Consider the following 22642-nt stretch of genomic DNA (forward strand, 5'->3'; position numbering starts at 1 on the left):
CTCCAGGGCAGTAGCTGGCACTAGGCACTGAGGTGGGAGTTCAGGAGGAGTGCTGGGAGGTTGGAGTGTCAATTCTCAAACTCAGTTCTTTACTCACCAACATGAGCTGTGTAACACAAGTTACAGAACCCAAACTTGTGCCATATATTGAAAACTAAGGATATTGACACAGACCCTCCAAGGGCTGTGGAAGATAAAATTAAATAATTTAAAAGTTATGAAAAAAATTATACCTTTTCTAGCAAGTCTGAGAACTCCTTGAGGAGAGAACAGATCCACTTCTGTTTTAATTATAATAGAATGCTTTTCTGCTCTTTGTTTTTTTATTTATTGAAGTATAATTGACATACAGCATTATATTAGTTTCAAATGTACAACAATGATAAGACATTTGTATATATTGCAAAATGGTCACCGCAATATCTAGTTAACATCTGTCTCTTTTCAAAGTTAATACAATATTATGGACTATACACATTACATCCCTCTAAATTATTTATTTTATAACTTGAGGTCTTATACTTTTTGATCCTCTTCACACATTTTGCCACCCAACTAAGCCCTCTCCAATCTGGCAACCACCAATCTATTCTCTCTATATATATGAATCCTGGAATATTTTTGTTAGTTGTGAGGTTTTTTATATTACACATATAAGTGAAAGCATATCGTATTTGTCTTTCTCTAACTTATTTCACCTCACATAATATTTTCAAAATACATCTGTGTTGTCACAAATGCTAGATTTTATTCTTTTTAATGCTGTGTATCATCCCCTTGTACATATATAGCACATAATTTTTGTCCATCCATTCATCAGTGGACACTTAGGTTGTTCCTATTTCTTGCCTATTGTAAATAATACAGCAATAAATATAGGGCTGCATATATCTTTGTAAGTTAGTGTTTTCACCTTCTTCAGATAAATAGATACCCAGTAGTGAAATTTCTGGATCATATGGTAATTCTATTTTTAAATTTTTGAGGAACTTCCATCCTGTTTTTCAGAATGGCTGCACCAATCTACAATCCCACCTGTAGTGCAAGGGTTCCCTTTCTCCATAACCTCACCAACCTTTGTTATTTTTTATCTTTTGGTAATAGTCATTCCGACAGGTGTGAGGTGATATCTCATTGTGGTTTTGATTTCCATTTCCCTGATAATTAGTGATATTGAGCATCGTTTGATCAGCCTATTGGCCATTTGTATTTCTTCTTTGGAAAAATGCCTATTCAGATCCTCTGCTCATTTTTTAACCAGATTGTTCTTTGTTACTGAGTTTTATAAGTTCTTTGTATATTTTGGATATAAGCTCTTTGTCAGATGTATGATTTGCAAATATCTTCTACCATTTAGGTTGTCTTTTTGTTTTGCTAGGCAGAAGCTTTTTAGTTTGATGTCATCCACTTGTTTAATTTTGTTTGCTTTTGTTTCCCTTGCCTTGGAGTCAAATCCAAAAACAGCATTGCTAAAACTAATATCAGGGAGTTTGTTTCTTAAGTTTTCTTCTAGGCATTTTATGGTTTCAGATTTTACATTCAAGTTTTTAATCCACTATTTTTTAAATTTATTTTTGTATGTGTTATAAGACAGTGGCCCAGTTTTATTCTTTTGTATGTGGCAGTCCAGTTTTCCCAGTAGCATGTATTTAACAGACTGTCCTCTTTTTTCTTTTTTTTTTAAATTTTATTTAAATTCAATTAATTAACATATAATGTATTTTTGGTTTCAGAGGTAGAGGTCAGTGATTCATCAGTCTTATATAATATCAAGTGCTTATTACATCCTGTGCCCTCCTTAATGTTCATCAGCCAGTTATCCTGTCTTCCTAAACCTCTCCCTTCCAGTGACCTCAGTTTGTTTCCTATGATTAAGAATCTCTTGGGCAGCCTGGGTGGTTCAGCGGTTTAGCACTGCCTTCAGCCCAGAGCCTGATCCTGGAGACCCAGGATTGAGTCCTGTGTGGGGCTCCCTACGTGGAGCCTGCTTCTCCCTCTGCCTGTGCCTCTGTCTCTGTCTGTCTGTCTCTCTCTCTGTCTCTTTCTCTGTATCTCTCATGAATAAATAAATAAAATATTTACAAAAAAAAAAAAAAAAACTCTTATGGTTTGTCTCCCTCTCTGATTTTGTCTTATTTTATTTTTTCCTCTCTCTGCTTATGATCCTCTGTTTTGTTTCTTAAGTTCCACATATGAGTTAGATCATATGATAATTATCTTTCTCTGATTGACTTATTTCACTTAGCATAATATCCTCTAGTTCCAACTACATCATTGCAAATGGCAAGATTTCATTTTTTTTTTTTTGATGGCTGATGGTAGTCCATTGTATATATTATATATACCACATCTTCTTTATCCATTCATCTGTTGATGATGAATTTCTGGGCTCTTTCCATAGTTTGGCTATTGTGGACATTGCAGCTATAACACTGGGGTGCGGGTGCCCCTTCATAACACTACATTTCCATCTTTGTGGTAAATACCCAGTAGTGCAATTGTTGGGTCATAGGGTAGCTCTATTTTCAACTTTTTGAGGACCCTCCATACTGTTTTCCAGAGTGGTTGCACCATCTTGCATTCTCAACAAAAGTGTACAATTGTTCCCTTTTCTTTGCATCCTCCTCAATATCTGTCATTTCCTGACTTGCTCATTTTAGCCATTCTAATTGGTGTGAGGTGGTATCTCATTGTGCTTGTTTTTTTTTTTTTTTTAAGATTTTATTTATTTATTCATGAAAGACACAGAGTGAGAGTCAGAGACACAGGCAGAGGGAGAAGCAGGCTCCTCGTAGGGAGCCTGATGCAGCACTTGATCCCCAGACCGGGATCACACTCTGAGCTGAATGCACTCTACCCCTGAGCCACCCAGGTTTCTCTCATTGTGGTTTTGATTTGTATTTCCCTGATGCCAAGTGGTGTTGAGCATTTTTTTCATGTGTCTGCTGGCCATTTTTCATGTGTCTGTGGCCATTCTTTGGAGAAATGTCTGCTCATGGAACAGACTGTCCTTTCCCCATTGTGTATTATTGCCTCCTTTGTTGTAAATTTGTTGACCATATATATGTGAGCTTATTTATGGACACTTTATTCTGTTTCACATATTTTATATATGTGAGCTTATTTATGGACACTTTATTCTGTTTCATTGACCCTTTGTGTGGCCATTCTTTGGAGAAATGTCTGCTCATGGAACAGACTGTCCTTTCCCCATTGTGTATTATTGCCTCCTTTGTTGTAAATTTGTTGACCATATATATGTGAGCTTATTTATGGACACTTTATTCTGTTTCACATATTTTATATATGTGAGCTTATTTATGGACACTTTATTCTGTTTCATTGACCCTTTGTGTCAGTTGTCAGTTTTTCTACCGTAATGTTTGTTATACTTCAGCTTTGTAATATACTTTGAGATCAGGGAGTGAAGTTCGTCTGGCTTTGTTCTTATTTCTCAGGATTATTTTTTTACTATTTGTGATTCCAAACATATCTTAGAATTATTTACTCTAGTTCTGTGAAAAATGTCATGGAATAGTGATAGGGTTTGCACTGAATCTATAGATTGCTTCAGGTAGTATGGATATCTTAACAATATTAATTCTTCCAATCCATAAGCGTGAAATATCTTTTCATTGTGTTTTCTTCAATTTCTTTCATTAGTGTCTTACAGTTTTTAGTGTTCAGGTCTTTCATCCAGTTGGTTAAATTTATTCCAAGGTTTTTTTTTTTTTTTTGATACAATTGTAAATGGGATTATTTTCTCAATTTCTTTTTTTTTTTTTTTGGTAGTTCATAATTAGTGTATAGAAACACAGAAAAATTTTTGTATATTAATTTGTATCCTGCTACCTTACTGAATTCATTTCTTTAGTACTAACTGTTTTCTTGTTGGAATATTTAGGGTTTTCTATTTTTGGTATCATCTTATCTGCAAATAGTGACCATTTTACTTTTTCATTGTCAATTTGTATACCTTTTATTTCTTTCTCTTGCCTAATTGCTCTGCCTAGGACTTCTAATACTTTGTTGAATAAAAATGGAAATAGTGGAGATCCTTGTATCATTCTTGCTTTTAGAAGAAAGATTTCAGCTTTTTACACTGAATATGATGTTAGCTGTGGGCTTCTCATATGCAGCCTCTCTTATGTTGAGGTATGTTCCCTCTATACCCAGTTAAGTGAAAGCTTTTATTATAAATGGATGTTGAATTATGTCAAATGGCCTTTTGCATCTATTGAAGTAATCACATATTAATCATTTTGTTCATGTGGTATATCCCACTGATTTATTTGCAGATGTTGAACCATCCTTGCATTTCTGGATCCCACTTGACCTTGGTGTATGATCTTCTTAATATAGTATTGAATTTAGTGTAAATTGTGTTTGGTGTCATTGGTTTTGTTATCAGGGTAATTCTAGCCTCATAAAATGAATTTGGAAGCATACCCTTCTTCAGTTTTTAGAAGTGTTTAAGAAACATAGGTATTAAGTCTTCTAATATTTGGTAGAATTCACCAGTGAAGCTGCTTGGTCCTGGACTGTTGTTTCTTGTGAAAATTTTAATTACCAATTCAGTTCTACTGTAATCAGTCTATTCAGATTTTCTATTCCTTCAAGATTCATTTTGGAAGATTGCAAATTTCTAGAAATATACCTATTTTTTCTAAGTTGCCCAATTTGTTGGTATATAATTGTTCAAAGTAATCTCTTAATGATCCTTTGTATTTCTATGGTAACAGTTGTAACTTCTCTTTTACTTCTGGTTCTTTTGAGTCTTCTCTCTTTTTTTTCTTGGTAAGTGTAGCTAAAGGTTTGTGAATTTTGTTTATTTGATAAGCAGCTCTTAATTTCATTGATATTTTTCTATTGCCTTACGTCTATATTTCATTTATTTCCAGTCCGATATTTATTATTTCCTTCCTTCTTCTAACTTTAGGCTTCATTTGCACTTCTTTTTCTAATTCATTTTGGTATAAATTGTTTATTTGAGATTTTTCTTGTGTGTTGAGGTAGGCCTGAATTACTATGAACTTCCCCCTCTTAGAACCACTTTTGCAGCATCTCTTAGATTTAGTTATGTCATATTTCTGTTTTTGTCTCTAGGTATTGTTTTATTTCTTCTTTGAGTTCTTCTTTGACCAAATAGTTGTTTAGTAACATGTTTAATCTCCATTTGGAAGTAGTTTTTTTTTTTTCCAGTTTTCTTTTTGAATTGATACCTAGTTCTATACCATTGTGTTCTGAAAATATACTTAATATGATTTCATTTTTTCTGAATTTATTGAGACTTGTTTTATGGCCTATTATGTCATCTATTCTGGAGGATACTCTGTGTGCACTTGAGAAGAATATGTATTTAGCTGTTTTTGATGGTCTATTCTGTATATATCTATTAAGTCCATCTGGTCCAGTGGGTCTTTTAAAACCAAAGTCTCTTTCTGTCTGGAGGATCTATCCATTGATGTAAGTAGGGTATAAAATCCCCTAAAATTATTGTATTGCTATCAATTTCTCCCTTTAGGTCTTTTAATATTGCTTTATATATTTGGGTGTTTCTATGTTATATGCATATACATTCATAAATGCTATATTTTCTTGCTGGATTGACTCCTATATCATTATGCAGTTTGCTAACGTCTTTGTTTCAGTCTTTGTGGGTGTAGTTGTGTCCATACTTCTGAAGTCTCTTTCAGACCGTTGATAAGTGTATCTTGGGGTTTTTTGTTTGTTTGTTTGTTTGTTTGTTTGCTTTTTAATCCATTCAGCCACTCTGTATCATTTTATTAGGGAATTTAATCAATTTACATTTAAAGTAATTATTGATGGTATTTACTTACTGCCTATTTTGTTCATTATTTTCTGGTTGTTTTTGTGGATCCTGTCTGCTTCTTCTCTTACTCTCTCTCTCTTTGTGATTTGATGATTTTAGTGTTATGTTTAGATTCCTTTCTTATGTACATTTGTGTACTTACTATAAGTCTTTCCTTTGTGGTTACCATAAGATTCACATATATATCATTCTATTTATATAACAGTTTATTTTTAAGTTATAGCAACTTAAATTTGAACACATTTGAAGACTTTACATTGTTACTCTACCCACATTTTATGTTTTTTATGTCATGTTTTACATTTTTTTCTTTGATATAATTAATTACTATAGTCTTAATTTTACGACTTAAGTCTTTTTAACCTTCTTAGTAGTTTTATAACTAATTAATCCACTACCTTTACAATGTATTTACTTTTTCCAGTGAGAATTTTACTTTTGTATGTTTTCCTGCTGTTTCCTTTCAGCTTAAAGAAGTCCTTTAATATTTCTTATAAGGCCAGTTTATTTTTTGTTTATTTTTTTAAAGATTTATTTATTTATTCATGAGAGACAGAGACAGAGAGAGAGAGAGAGAGAGAGTGAGACAGGCAGAAGGAGAAGCAGGCTCCCTGCAGGGAGCCGGATGCAGGATTTGATCCTGGATCCCAGGATTATGCACTGAGCTGAAGGCAGATGCTAAACCACTGAGCCACCCAGGCATCCCATAAGGCCACTTTAATATTGATAAACAACATTAGGTTTTGCTTGTCTGGAAAAATCTCATTTTGAGGCAAGCCATTCATGTTTGCCTCTCCTGCAAATCTGAATGATTATCTTGCTGAGTATTCTCAGTTGGAAGGTTTTTCCTTCTAGCACTTTGAATATGTCATGCCACCTTCTGGCTTGCAAAGTTGCTAATGGTCTTATGGGATTTCCTTTGTATATAACAAATTGTTGTTGTTGTTTTCTCTTGCTGGTTTTAAAATTTTTCTCTAACCTTTAACATTTTAGTTATAATGTGTCTTATCTTGGCTCTTTTGGAATTAATCTTATGTGAAATTTCCTGTTCTTCCTGGAATTGATGTCTGTTTCTTTTTTACATTAGGGGAGTTTTCAGCCATTTTTTCTTCAAATAAGTTTTCTGCCCCTTTCCCTTGGAACCCCTATAATGCAAATGTTATTCCACTTGATGTGGTTCCATAGGTCCCTTAAGCTATCTTCACTTTGTAAAATTATTTTTTCTTTTTGTGGCTCTAAGTTCCATTGCTTTATCTTCCAGCTTGCTGATGTATTCTTCTACCCCACTCAATCCATTGAACCCCTCTAATGTATGTTTCAGTTCAATCATTGTATCCTTTATCTCTGTGACTTCCATTTGTTACTTTTTTCCATATGTTCTTATCTCTTTGTTAAAATTTTTATCTGTTCACCTTTTGTTCCTCAAGTTCCATCAACATCTTTGTGATCATTCCTTTGAATTATTTATCAGGTAAATTACTTACCTTTGTATCATTAAGGTTTTTATCTTGAGGTTTTCTCTTGTTCTTTCATTTGAAACATATATCTCTGTTTTCCCATTTTGTTTAACTCTGTGTTTATTTCTGTGTTTTAGGTGATTTCGCCTAAATAGCTATTTAGCTACCTCTCTCAGTCTTGGAGGGTTGGCCTTGTGTACTTGAAGATCCTTCTCATTGAAACTTTTTCTAAATTTTGGTTGTCTCTTGAACCTTTTTTATTTTCTAAGCCACATAATTCGTTCTTAATATATCTCTATTGTTAAGTGTATGCCAAGATCTATCAGTAATCTAAGAGGAGGAATCTCATTTAGCATCAACTTTCAGGCAACAGCTTTTAAAGGATGCTAATATTTAGTCTATGGGGCTGCATTTGTAATCATTGCTAGTCTGTAGACCAGGAGATTTGGAGGTGTCCCCTGGGCAACAGCTGCAAAAACTGAGGCTTCTGATGAGCCTGTGTGTAGCTCCTTTCTGGAAAGTTTTGTGGAGCTGTAGCAAGGTCAGTGGGGTGCTTAAGGATAGTATCTCTCCACTTATATTTCCTGAAAGTGCTTTTTAGCCTCTAGATATATGGGAAATCTAAAGCCTGAAGGTTTAAAGCTGAAACTCCAATCTAAATGAATAGGCCTTTTTAACAGGAAGACTGGGGTTGTGTTTCAGTCTACTGTCTGTGCAGTGCCCAGGGATGGTGAACTGCCAAGAATTGTCTTTCCGGTTGTTACAGTCCTGTGGAGCTCTGGAATACCAGGCCTCTTGGCCATCAGGGCCAGCCAATCACAGGGTGGTCCCAAATCTGTGCATTGCATGTGCCCACTGGTTTTAACAAGGCAGCTGGAGAGTGTGTTGTCTGTGCATGGACACCAGCTTTAGGCTGGAAATGAGAGAATTCTGAGATCACTTATACTCACCAATCCCAGCCAAAGGGCAGAGGATTATTGCAGACTTTAGCTAGTGAGCAGGAGAATTTTGTAGCCATTCATGTTTGCCTCTCTCAGTCAGGGAGACGGGGAGCACTGAAACCACCCATTCCCTTCTGCCTCAGCAATTACCTCAACCACCTGCCCCTATCCTCCCAACAAGACAAAAGGAGGGTGCCAAATCCAGCCTCATCCACCCAGGCTGGTAGGCAATGTGGAGAGTGCAACAATGTCATTCTCCAGTGCCTCTGTCTCCAGAGAGCACCTCAAATGTTCTGTGCCCTTCCAGCCAATGTCCCCAGATCAACAAATGAATCTCCTTACATATAGTCTAGCTGTTTTCCAAATAGCTGTTTTTTTTTGTTTTTTTTTTTTTTCTGGGTCTCAGGGCAAGCAAGATAGCATGTAAGCATTCCAGGAGGGAAATCTCAATTTCCTGTACCACTTTGGGAACCCAAAATGTCAGCCCCACTTGGAAAACCCAAAATGTTTTCCAAGCCAGACTTTCTGGGGATCATCTCTCCAGTGCATATCCCAGGAGCTGGGTATCCAATATGGGGAACCAATCCCTGCCTCCTGCTTTTCTGGGAGAAGTATTTGTCTGGTGATATCCCTTCTGACTGTGTTGCTGTGCCAGGGTGGGGCTTTTACTACCTATCCCAATATAGTTCTTTTATCCTTTGTTGTGGAGAGCAGTTCATCTATTTTTCAAATGTTTTTCAGAGGGAAATGATCCATATGTAGTGGCAAATTTGGTATGTCCATCGGAGAAGGTGAGTTCAGAATCTTCCTACACTGCCATCCTGGATACTTCTCTTATCAGAAAGTCTGGTAAGCCTTTAGATGGGTAGCCAAAGCCCCTAGAAACTGGATATTGAACAAGATGTTCAGATGACCTGAGGAAAAGAAACATTGCCCGTTATAATAAAGGGTAGTGAGAATATTCGATACTAGGGAATGGGGACCTAGGAAGGAAAATACCAATGAGTCGTATGAAACTTGCCTGGAGAATGAGTCATCTCTTACCTCAGTTTTAATTAGGCTAAAGGAAGTGCTTCATAGAGAACATAAATATCTAATGGGAGTAAATACTGTTTACTTCTATGAGATATTAACCTCCTATTTATCACTTATGAAATTATACTTCAATTCTACAAATCTAAATAATAATACTTTTATGGGAATAGACTTTTGGTGAGGGAAAGTCAAAAATACGAAACAGGTAGCATCTGAATTACTTATGTAAAGCACTTAGCATAATGTTCAGCACATAAAGTCAAATCTTATTTTTTTATCTTGTTATTACTCTCAATATTATAATTATGAAGTGAAGCTATCACAGGATGTAATACTGATTATACACTAGAAACAAGAAAACTGTGTCTTGTAATCCTTGATTTGGTATCCATGTGTGCATCTTTATTTTGTATTGAATCCTTATAAAACAGAAACTGCAATCAAATTTTTTCATTTTTAGAGATAGCCAATCTTAATATGTAATAGGATGATAGAAGTAGAAAAAGTCATGCAACAGAAGTGCCTCTCTTTTGCCACTATTGCTTTGCAAAGGAATAAATAATATGCAGAAATGAAAAGTTTTTATAGGAGGACACTATTGTATGACCAACAATATTTATCTTGCATTCTTAAAGCAATGTTCTGCCTTCATGCAGCCATCCCAACTTGTGGAAGCCCCATCACCATTGCTTATGAGTGCCTACAATTCTCTCTCAATTATAAAGTATCTTTAAATCAATCAAAATCAAGTTGCAAATTCTTTATAGCCAGTGCTCAATAAATATTTGATGTATTAAGCAACAGCTAAGAAGCAACCTCCTGATTGCTGAAAGATGGAAGCAAAGATTGCTGAATATTTGGCTTATGTCTTCAGATTGCTGAAATTTAGTATATTTTAAAGTTTTTAGGGATAAAATCTGCTCCTTACTCATTGTTTTTCTGGTAGCTATCAGGTTCTCAAAAATAAATAAATAAAAATAATAAGACTAGAGTATGGAATGTAGGGGCACTTGGATGGCTCAGTCATTGAGCATCTGACTCTTGATTTTGGCTCAGGTCCTGATATCGGGATCGTGGGATTAAGGCCCAGGTTGGGCATCACACTTAGCATGGAATCTACTTGAGATTCTCTCTCTCTGCTCCCCCACTCGTGTGCGCAAATGCTCTCTCAAATAAACAAACAAACAAATAAATAAATAAAATCTTTAAAACAAAAAGTATGGAATATATACAAAATAGGCATCTGAATCATTATTTCATTCCTGGGGAGGATCTTTTAACCAGGTTACCCTACTGGGCAATCTGAACCTAAACATACTCATGTCTCTACAGCTTTCTGGAGCCTCCATTGACTTTCGGTGACCACACCATCATCTCACCTGAACTGGAATTATTCTTAATAGAGTACTTTTTGCTTCTGCTCAAATATACAAGGACATTTAATTATCCAATAAGATTACCTATGCAAAGTGTCCAGATACATAATAGGCATTTCATGAATGCTAGTTTACTTCATGTTCTCTCTCCTAAGAGGAAAACAGAGCCAGTCTTTTCATTTCCATAAACAATCGACAATGAATATATAGATTGAATTTTTGTGGAAATAATGTTAGGTTAAAGAAAGAGTTGTATACTTAGATCATAAGAATGATCAAACAACCTAAAGGACAGGTTTTAGATCGTTTTAAAAATAGGAGTGGCCACCATCTGTCTTAGAAACTGAAAACTAGAACATGGATTAAGGATCCCATTGTATCAAAAGCACTGAACAAAGGAATAACAACAAGTTATTTCTTAAAAAAAAAAATTGCCAGTAGAAAGATAGCCATGATTAAAAAAAATTTCAAATGCCAAGATAATGTGAAGAATGAACAAAATTTCATACCCAATAATTTATGATATTATGGTTACACTTCATCATAAATTGGTACTAAGCTTATATAAATAACTAGATGAAATATTTCTCCCAAAGTCTTAACAATAATTAACTTATTTTCCAAAATGTCTTAATATTACCTTACCCTCCAAAGAATTTAGTTCAGCAACTGTGAGTCAGAAATACGTATCTTCTTACTTTAGCCTGTTAATGTTCTTTTTGATTCTAAGGTGATCATATAAGTGCTTCCCCAGGAATTCATTTAAACTTAGTGTTTTTGTGTAAAAAAAATCACTTTCATTTTCAGCATTAAAAAAAATAGAGCCTTTCTGCTTAATTTCAGTTTCTACGATATGTTGAACTTGCCTGTTAAATTACTTTTTCTTACTTGACTAGAATTTCTTGGGAACACAGATTGTGCATTATTCATTAAAAGTTCTTATACAGTGTCTGAAGCATTGTAGAGGCGCCATAAATTTGTGAAATTAATAAATGAATGGATGATACTGTGTTAGATACTGTACAAATTGGGATTCAGGGGGATTTAAAAATCAATGGCATAGGGCAGCCCGGGTGGTGCAGCGGTTTAGCACCGCTGCAGCCCAGGGCATGACACTGGAGATCCGGGATCCAGTCCCACGTCAGGCTCCCTGCATGGAGCCTGCTTCTCCCTCTGCCTGTGTCTCTGCCTCTCTCTCTCCTGCTCTGTATCTCTCATGAGTAAATAAAAAATAAAATCTTTAAAAAAAAATCAATGGCATAATCTAAAGCTGAATTATTAAGAGAGAGAATCTGGCAGAGATCTTTTTTAATCCACATAGATGCCTACATTCTGGGATCTTATCTGGCTAACAAATCCACAGTTCATAAGATAATAAAAATAAAACAAAACCATACATCCAGAGCATTTGGGGCTAGCTTAGCCTACTGGCCTTTTACAGGTGCAATTTCTTTTTACAGTAAAAAGAACACTGCATCTTCCCAGAATAACCTGATTCCAACAGACTTAAATAAAGTTGTTCATTTTTCCAGGTTTTTGACATACTTCTGTCTTTCTAGACTGTGAAGTGAATCTCCATTTCCCAAAAGCCCCAGTGCCGATTTTTATGATCCAGTCCACGTGACATACATTTTTTTGCATGTGTTTTATTGCTATTAGTGAATGACAAGTGAAGGATATTCATTTTAACTTGAAAATGTCAGGGATGCACTTTAAGAGATATATTTTTGCAGCTTTTAATGAGGTGGTGTTTCTTTTTGAAAGAAATACTCATCTCTGATGCGGGTGCTGTGCAGGTGACAACTGATATTTAATAAGCGATGGTTCTTGTATTAGTCGCAGTTCTCTAAAGAAAATGTCTCAGATTGCTTTTGAAAAACTCTTAGCGTCACTAGCCCAAAGGCAAGATGTGACCTTTTTATTACATAATGAGAATCATTTATTATCTTACAATGTATCTTAAAGTCACAGACAAAATGCCACTTTGATAATTGCTTTCAATTAGCTTTGAGCATAGCATATATTCATAAAATGTCTTCTCTAATTTAGACTTGAATTAGAGAAAATTGCAGACATAATCTACTTTAAGGTTGTCTCATTTAAGGTGATTCGTAGTTTTATATCAAAGAAATCAAAACGAGTAGCTTCAGAACAGTTTCCCAAAGTGTTTTAAGCAGGCTTTTCAATATTTGATTCTATTCTATTACCAATTAATTAACAAATTAGAAAGCTAGTTCATCATTTCTGACCTTTTATGCACGTTAACTTTTGACTTTTATTCCTAATGATTGTTTTGAAATTGAACCTTGCAGTTCATGTTGAAAGAAAGAAACAATCTGATTAGCAAGATAAATAAGGCTTGGCTTGATCTCCAGTACATCTTGATGTTGGACTGTAACTGGGATTCTGAATACTGTAATGGTGGGTCCTTTCCTGCTTAAATGGTCAGTGAATTATCCTAGATAACATGTGGCTGAAAGAGAGTTTGGGCTGTTACAAATGAGGTTAGAGATAACATGATATTTAAAATGTGATTTCAGTTAATTTTTATTTTTCTTAATACCCTGAGCATCAGAATATGGTTTAAATGCAAATTCTTGTCTCCCTTAAAAATACTTTTTGAAGTGGGGCATCTGGGTGGCTCTGTGGTTGAGCATCTGCTTTTGTCTCAGGTCATGATCCCGGGGTCCTGGGATAGAGAATCACATCAGCTTCCCCATAGGGAGCCTGCTTCTCCCTCTGCCTATCTCTCTGCCTCTTTCCCTGTGTCTCTCATGAATAAATGAATGAAATCTTTTAAAAAAAATATTTTTGAAGTAAAAAAAGCTCTGAAACTGCATTTTATATTTGTGATGTTCCAGTAGTTCATGGAATATTATTAGCCTTAACAGAGATTCTCTGAAATTGGTGTTATATTTGGAGATTACTCTCTTTCTCTTTCTTTCCCTAGATAAAAATTACACACAAGAACCAAGCCCCAATGCTGATGGGTCCTCCTCCAAAAACCGGGTTGTTCTGCTCCCTCGTCAAAAGGACAAGAAACCGAAGCAAGGAATAAACCTGTCTCATTTTATTCTTAGAGATCTAATTAGCATAATTGGGCCATGGAAACTTATGCTGGAAATCTTTGAACCATTTCAATTCTCTTGCTCACGCAAAATCATAAAATTGGTTTAACAGTTTTTGTTACTGAGCTAATGTACAATTCAGCTATTAGAAAATTTGTCTCAGTTTTTATAGGCATCTTTGCATGAAGAAGGCAGAAGTTTACATGAAGTGGTACTGCATATTTTTGTTGCATGCATTCCCATAGATTTTTATGTCTCCCACTCATTCCTCTCTCAGTTTCCATTTGCTATCCTATGAGAGAAATCTGTGAAACATAAAGGAAATACCATGGGAAAGCTAATTCTCTGTGTGATTCCAATTATTGATAAGCACTAATCAGTATTGCTACAATGATCATAACCACAGATTGTGATACTTTTCCCTTTTAAATTCAGTGTATCAGTGATCTTTGAACTATGACTTGAAGAGAAACTTTTACTAGGAAGGCTTTATTAAATAGTTGACTACAACACCTTGCTGTATCTAAATAGTTTTTCTTCAACATCTTAATGCTTCTGAGTGGAATATAAAATATCAGGTATAAAGTTTTCTTGTGCTAAAAAAATAGAAAGTGATTTTTATTTTGTTTCATTTTGTTTCTCATTCCTGAAATAAGTGAAAACAGAAACAAGTTACTTGGCAGCAAAGTGTGGTAATATGACAAGCCTTATTCCTTTCTGCATGTAGATCTAGAAGAAAATTCATAACCACACCAGTAACCAAATATATTTTTGAAACTATGTGCCTAATATACTATTTCCCACCAAAGATTCAGAACAAGATGTTTGAGAGAAATGGGTTAATGTATAATTAATTAGCATTGTGGAGAAAATGTATTGTTCTCATGATTAATTTTTTAATGACTTAAACTCTGGAAGAGAGTGAATTACCCATTATAACTAAAATTGTCACCTTATGCAGACAATAGGCCATACAACACAATCAAAGCTCAATCGCTGATTTCTTGCCTTTTTTGGGTCTTTTATAAATATAGGTATCTGTAATTTTTAATGGATCAGTTAAGTGCACTTGAAAAAGTAAATGATTGTATCAGTTTTGTTCTAGTATAAATTGATACCTCTAAGGACTATTAAGCTCACTGAAGCCAATCATGCATGCATTTAGTCCTCTCCCATGTCTATACCACTCCCATCTCTACGACATTTCGAATGTTTATTTGGAAATGTTGGTCCAGATCATTGTTTACAGTATTCATGGTATGGTTGGAGTCTCTGTTGAAAGAAATCATGGAATATGTACTTTTCTTAGTGTTTCATTAAATTTATGTGATAAGATGAAATGCTATTCTTGGCAGTTTGAGTATTGTTCACTCATATTGACCTGCATCTCATCATTGCATGTTTTATGTTTTTAAACATGCCATAAGGAAAACAAGTGCTTGAAATGCATGATTTATTAGTTTTTCCCTCCACTCTGCATTAAAGTACTAATGATTTATCAGTTCTGTTTTTCTATTGATTCATTCATCTTTGAATAACAAATAGCATTTAGTGATTCTGTTGAACACAGTCCTGTGCATGGATTTATGGATTTCAAGTGAAATTGCTATAATTTTTGTTCTTTGGTTTGAAAACTCAACTGAATGCTGTTATATCAAATAGCTACTCTCAAGCAATGTACTATAATGGAAGATTTTGTATAAAGCGTATTATTTTAGTGTTCCAGGAACATTAGATGGTAAATATCAATCAACAATAAGTTTAATTGCTTTGAAAATAAAAGCTTTTGAATAAAATTAAGACATAATTTAGCATTCCCAGGAAAATTATCATTACAATTGCAAATGTAGCACAGCAATCACTTGCCCTAGTATAATAAAAAAAAAAAAAAAGTTATTTGGCAGCACAGTAATCTGGAGCAAAAGAAATCTCTAAACAGTAACAAATGCATTACTGACATAATGTTACATAACACACACATTGATTTTGTGTATCTATGGTTACAGGTAATAAATATTTTTACATAAATTGACAAAATTTTCTACAATGGGCCGGCAGGCTTTGTATCAAAACATATTCTGAAGCCACAAATTATTTTATGTTCAGTACACATACAATTATGTCTTGGCTACCTTTTATAGTATGTAGTGTGAAGGCAGCAACAGTTTGTGAATCATTCTTAACAATCTGTGCAGTAGAAAGCTGTTGAAGAGACAGTGGGATGGGACAAATCAAACACCCTGCCTATCAGATTTCCATAGTTGAAATAAAGGGATGCAGCTTTACTTCAGTGTAGCTACGTAACTATAATTAGTGATAATAGTAGTTACATTTTTCAGTCAGAATTCATTGGTACAAATAATAAATGTTCAAATAGGAATCAAATGTTACTGTCTTCAACTCATTTTCTAAAGATACTGATGTGCTTGCCCTCCAAATACACTACTCCTGGGGTTTGGAAAGTAGTTTTTAAAAACCTGACTTTGATGGTTTTAAAAATCAGAGAAGATATTCTTTCCATTTTTATGACAGCTTCAAGTGAAGAATATATATTTTAAGGAAAATTCTCAAAGGAAAGTTCTATGGTATATTAAAATATTGAATAATGAATGTTAGCTTTTCAAGATGGAATTTTTTCTTCTCTGTGTGTGGGTGCGTTGTTGAGTCAACCTCTTTTAAATATAGTAGAAATTGTAGTATAAAGTTTTAAGTAGATGAAACTCTAAAGTAAAAAATTAACACTGGACTTGCAGGGGACAGAGGAACAGGGGAAAAGAGATAGGCATTTTGCTAAACAGTGCAATACACCAAGTTGATACACACTCCAGAAGAATCTTGGGTGGATCAGCCATGCTTCCAATAGGAATGGACATGTCTATATGGACCCAGAAATTTTAAAGGACATAAATGTATTTTTCCACATACATATGTATACCATGTGTATTTGAAGCAAAAAATACTGGTCAGATTATTTGTGGAGAAAGGAGGCATCTTGTAGAAGGTGAATAAAAGCAAACTTTTAAAACAGTTTTCATGTTTAAACTATCTATGTGATTATAGCCATAACAAAGCAGAAGGCTCAGATGTTTAGTGTAGTCTACTGCAGGTAGAAATTTAAATCCGATGAATTGTGTATATGTTTCTGCATTTTGTTCTTTTTTTCTTTTTTAGGGGGATGGGAAATAATTGCAGCTTTCAAGGAAGAATCTGTGTTGAATCTCAGACTGTATTCTATTTTGAATGAGACAAAACTTTTAAATGGTTCCATTCCTTTTTGTGTCAGTTTGTTGTTTATTGATTATAAAAAGGAAAATGTACCTTTCATGGCACATATAACCCCCAAACAATTATTCAAATACAGTATGTATATTCTAAACTAAACAATGAAGCCCTTGTAATATATGTTAAGGATGTAAAATTTAAATAAATAAATAAACAAATAAAACCCGCAAAAGAGCTTTTATTTTGTGACAGGCAGAAATCACCCCTTTTGTCTCCCAACTATATTACATTCTATTTAGGTAAAATTTGAACAAACTTACGTTGAAGGATTCTATACATCCTTATTGTGGTTTTAAAAAAAAAAGGAATTCACTTCGTTACAGTACCTTATTATTTTTTAGAAGGTGTTATATACAGTATCGTGCTTTTTGAAATAAAAATGTTAACCTCTCAGTTAAGTGTCATTCCTTCCTGCCATTTTGGGCAGATTTTGTCTGTACTTGAACTTTTTGAAGCAGTTGCCATCAGTCTACCCCACCAAATCTCTGGCAAATACCAAGCCAGCCATTCGGTCTCCTGTCAGAGAGGAAGGAGTCTGGGCTTTGAGGAACTGAATTCTATCAGTAAGAGCTGAACCATTCTATTTTGTGCTGCTTTGGCCCTGACTTGCTGCTGTGAACATTATTCCAACAGTTTCAGAGATCCCAGGAACACCAACAGACTGGATGATAGACCCGTGGAGCCTGAAAGAGTAGGTCAGGGGTTCTGTGAGGACTTACACTGAATTCTCTGGATGAAACCCATTTGTAATTTCATTTTATGTAACAGACTTCAGTACATCTTTCATGGGCACTAACTTGTACAAGATATCTTACAAAGGAGTTTCAGCAGTTAAAGGGCAGCAGTTCTTCGGGTTCCTTCTACTTGAGGTTGGCGACCTTGGGTGTTCTGCTGTGTCCCCATGGATGTGGTGGCCCCCAGAGCTGGGACAGCACTCTATAACTGTGTCATGTCCCTGACCAGGCTTCTGCTTCCTCCTTGCATCTGTCAAGTTTTACAATGGGCCCATGCCAGTAAGATAACTAGAAGATTCAGCTTGAGAACCTCAAGGTAAATCCGCCTCTGGGAGCTCTAAGAAGCTTCTGAGAGCAGAGGTGTCAACTTTAATCCTAGATGCACATTTGACAGAATAGAGTTCAGAGGAAAGTTACTTAATCTCTCTAAACCTCAGTCTTCTTGTCTGTACAATGGACAGAGACATGGGATCTGTGTCTGGGATGTTGTGAGTGAGGATTAAGTAGAGATGATTTTCTAACTAATTTTCTATCAGCAAACATTCAGAACATTTTTTTCTGGCTGCAATTTTAACGTAGTAGCCATAGTAGCAAAGGAAGAAGCAGGATAATCCTTTTCGCCCCCATTTTGGTCCTTCCTTTATAATACCATCTGCAGTTTTCTAGAAATGGATGATATTCCTCATCACATCACCCTGTTCTACATGATAATAGTCCAAAATCCTCAGGCAAACAAGGGCTTTCATGAGCTGGATCTTCTTAACCTTTCCTCTACCCACATTCCTCCTAATCCCCTGTGCAAACTGACTTGCAGCCACATTGTTCTACTTGGATTTCACCGCATATGCCATGTTTATTGATTTTTTTTTTTTCCTGGTGATGTACTTCGGCAAATTTTATACTCCCTTGCACATTCCCTTTCTCAAAGGTTGGTTCACTTCTGTTTTGGAGAATTTCTGCATCAGAGTGGTTCCAGTGAGTCTCTGCTGTGCCCCTTTAACGCTCTAAGACCTATGCTAAAGTTTTTCATTCTGTTTCTAAATGGTTCCTTGTCTGATTGTCTTACAAATTGGTGAGTTATTTGAAAGCCAACCCCGGATTCTAGTCCCTGATGTTCCCCTGGGGCCATCCCTATAAGATATCCAATAATCTTTGAATAGATAAATCACAGCTACCAAAACTCCCAAGTTTCCATAACAGGTATTAATTTCTTTTAGAAGATATTATACAAAAATAGTCTGTATTCAATAAATCACTAAAATATGACCTTTATTTTTTTTTTACGATTTTATTATCCCTTATAAACTTTGGCTGAATAAACACATTTCATTCTTATGTCCTTCTCTTGTCATTTTCCCATATCCAGTAGTACAGCATTTCCAACTTTTCGGTTAATTCATAGCCAACATGGCACACACTTTAACAATATGATACACAATTTAACTGGCAAGTGGTTATCATTGGGCCGGTGCAGGGTCCGCATGCCTTGTGGGGCTGGGAATGTGGATAGCTGTCTTCACCAAGGAATGCTGGAGAGGTAGTATGTAGGTTAATGGCCCCCAAAAGATGTCTGCACCCTGATATTTGGAACCTTTGAATATGTTATGTTACATAACCACAGGGAATTAAGGTTACAGATAGAATTAAGGATGCTAATCAGCTGCCTTTAAGATAAAAGGTAGCCTGGATTGTCCAGGTGTGCTCAATGTAATCTCAAGGATCCTTTAAAGAGAAGAGAGACGTGGAAGAGATCAGAGCCAGAGATTGGAGGGTGTTAACACCATCTTGTTTGAAGATGGAGAAGGGGTGACCACAAGCCACAGAATGTGAGGGGCCTCTGCAGAAGGTAAGGAAAAGGATTTTAGTTCAGGGCTTCCAGAAGGAGCAAAAAGCTTTCATTTTGACCTAGTGGGACTCATTTTGACCTAGTGGGACCCATTTTGTACTTCTGAGCTAGGGTACTGAGATAATAAATTCGCGTTTTTTCAAACTGCTGAATTGGTGGTAATTTGTGTTACAGCAGCAGTAGGAAACTAACATAGAGAGGAAGATGGGTACAATACCATGTTCAGAGCTGTTGCTAAAATACTGATGCCTTTTAAAATAGAATAAAAGTGCTGTTGCTTAATCTTTAATGCATTTGAATTGTTTAATCCTTCCTTAAATGCATTTGAATTGTGAGAATCCAGTACACATACCTCACCTTTGGCTCTGTGCAGATAAACTGATGGGGGGTGGGGAAAGGGAGAGAAATTTTATTTCCTAGTTCATTAGTTTTTGATTGGTAGCACTCTAATAAGGGAAAAGAGAAAACCAAAAGCGTCTGACGTATGAGATGTATGCCACTGAAGACAACAATCTCAATAATTTATTTTTTTCAGATTATATGCTTAATCCTGGTTTTAGTTATTTGGACATTTGCTTGTATTAATGCTTTTTACCCTTCTTGGGACTCTTAAGACACTTTCTACTCTGGTCTGTAGGAATAAGAAAATAATAAAAGGTGACTATAAATGAGAGGTTTAGAGTACTCTTCTCAAGTTAAATTATTTATATATGTCTGCCCCACATTTTCCTGCACATTCGTTTCACAAGTTGAGCTTCAGCTGGAAAAACAGCCGAACAGTCAGCTAATGAAGCCACCCCTACCTGCTGGGTCAAAGCCCTACTTTGCTATTTGGATTGCCATCCCCATTTGAAGCTTTTGAAGAGGAGTGTGCTTGGCAAATGCTAATGAGTTTAAACTGGCTTATGTGTAAATTACTAGGTGTTAGGAGGGGAAAATTAAAGTACTTTGCAAATATTTTACAGTGTAAACAATTTTCTGGGTCTTTTATTTTGTTTATAGGATAGAATTTTCTGAATCATTGAAAGGTTGCCAACCACATTAAAACTTAGCCTGTCTTTCAGACACTTAACTCGAGTCCTTTTCCTATTCCAGACCTTAAACCTTAAATCTATTAGAGACTCCATTACCATCCACACATGTGGGAGAAATTAACTAATTCAGTGGTATTTTCAGTACAGTTGAGTCTCAAAGATTCTTTGATTTCATTCTATCAGGCTCTCTTGAACTCTGTTTCATCTCGGCTTCAACTTCTGGACTTCTTTGTCTGTGTACTGTCCAATTTAAGCAGGAATCCTAAGTCAATTTAGTTGGGAGTCCCCCATCCTCCATATCTGATCACCTTTAGGGTCTATCTAACCAGGCTTCTCAGCCTCCACCTTCTCTAGGTGAGAACTGATTACCTTTGCCCCTGATGTTTCTCTTAGTAATTTTCTATCCACTGAGCCCTCCTTGCACCTTAGCTATTAATTCCCACTTGTCCATGCTGTGTTTAGAGTTGAAACAATCTTTCTATTCTATTGTCAAATTCCATTTCAGTAGTCCCTAAAGCTGCTCTGATAGCACCCCTCCCCCACTTGAATAAAGTCTTTCTCACCATGCTTTAACAAGTGTCATTGACGAATTTTTCTTTAATGTTAGTTTTTGGTATAACAGGAAATCAGTATAAGGGCAGCATATTATCAGAGGTTAAGGACTGCTTCAAAATTCCAATCATAAAAAAGAAAATTCTCTTAAAGGACTTTACCTTGCATTCCAATTGATACAAATTAAAAACCAAAAAAATAATTTTTAAAAAATCAGAATGTAATAATAATTACTATTGCCCGTGTGAAGCTTTAAAAAATTGATTTGCAATTCCATAACAAAGTTGGTTGTAAGAGAGCCATATTGTCGCAGATCCTACCTTGAATTTACCTGCAGTTTTAGAAAGTTTGCTGCACACAGAGTACCTCTACCTGAGAAAACTCTTGCATTCCCCAGTATGTTTGCTTCCTTGTCTAGGCTGAACACTGAAATATGGCAGAGTAAATACCCCCAGTTCAACCCTCAACCAATTGGGGATGGGAATCCACTGATAAATGTCCCAGTTTCCCTTGTTCTTAGAGATTTGACAATTCGGAAGTATGGTCCACTGAATTTTTTAGAGGCTTCTTGGTAGGACTGAGTAGCCCCTGCTTATTGTGGCCTTTACTGACTTGTTTGGTGTCTCTGTCTCCCTTTTGCCTCCTGGCATTGTCTTCCAAAGAAACTACCAACAGCCAAATCTTTGTCTCAGGCTCAGCTTTTGAGGAAGTTTTGTTTTGAGGAAGTCTTGTTTGACCCCAAAGACAGTATTAGCAACCCACCTACGCTTGTTCTTTCAAAGAGACCTGTGTCAAAGAAAAAGTTGCAAACCAAATGCCTAAAGAGGGCAAGAGGCTGTTAAAGACCTACTGAGACTCATTAAAAACTTTATTTGAATCAAAATTGATTAGAATTGGGTCACATCCAATCTAGCAGATAGAAGCTTGAGGAGCTGTACAACATGAAAGACTTTTATAGGCATAAGGGAGCAGAAACAAAAGGGAAAATTACATGAGGTATAAGAGTAGGTGGTTATGGCATGGCTACTTTACTTTAGAGGAGGATGTCAGGAATCTGTCAGACAGATTCCCTAACTAGTGCTGGTCAGGCAATTACTGATGGACTCATTTAAGATTCCATTTCCAGGAGAGCTGAAACTGTAAGTCTCATTTGGTGATGTGGGGCTTAGCATAAGTGACTCCATTCTGGATCTATCCTGTTGATGTGAGTTGTTTCAACTACAATTAAATATTCCAAAACACTGAGACAAAATATTAGCTATCATTTGAACTTTTTCAGTAACCTATCTGCTTTTAGTTTGGTCTACTTTGACTTGATCTTACCACATGTTGTAAAAAAAAAATTCTAAAACACAAAGATATTATTAATATACTAAACATATACTGAGAAATTACAGTGTATACTGAATAAAGTGAATTATTTTTCCTACGGGTATGAATAGCTTCAAAATTCTTACATAAGAATGTGTCTTTGCTCTCTTGCA

General features: G+C 35.5%; 1 protein-coding gene across 7 annotated transcripts in view; it reads left to right on the plus strand.

The window, feature by feature from the left end:
- Positions 1-17385, plus strand: part of DGKB (diacylglycerol kinase beta) — a 694510-nt gene extending 677125 nt beyond the window's left edge. For all 7 annotated transcript variants that reach the window (XM_072783954.1, XM_072783956.1, XM_072783959.1 and 4 more), the window contains one exon: positions 13593-17385. In XM_072783954.1, the coding sequence (XP_072640055.1) occupies positions 13593-13700 (108 nt within the window). In that variant the 3' untranslated portion in view covers positions 13701-17385. The remainder of the gene's footprint in view (positions 1-13592) is intronic.
- The last annotated feature ends 5257 nt before the right edge of the window (positions 17386-22642 follow it).

This window comes from Canis lupus, chromosome 18 (genome assembly GCF_048164855.1).
Source record: "Canis lupus baileyi chromosome 18, mCanLup2.hap1, whole genome shotgun sequence".
Taxonomy (NCBI): Eukaryota; Metazoa; Chordata; class Mammalia; order Carnivora; family Canidae; genus Canis; species Canis lupus.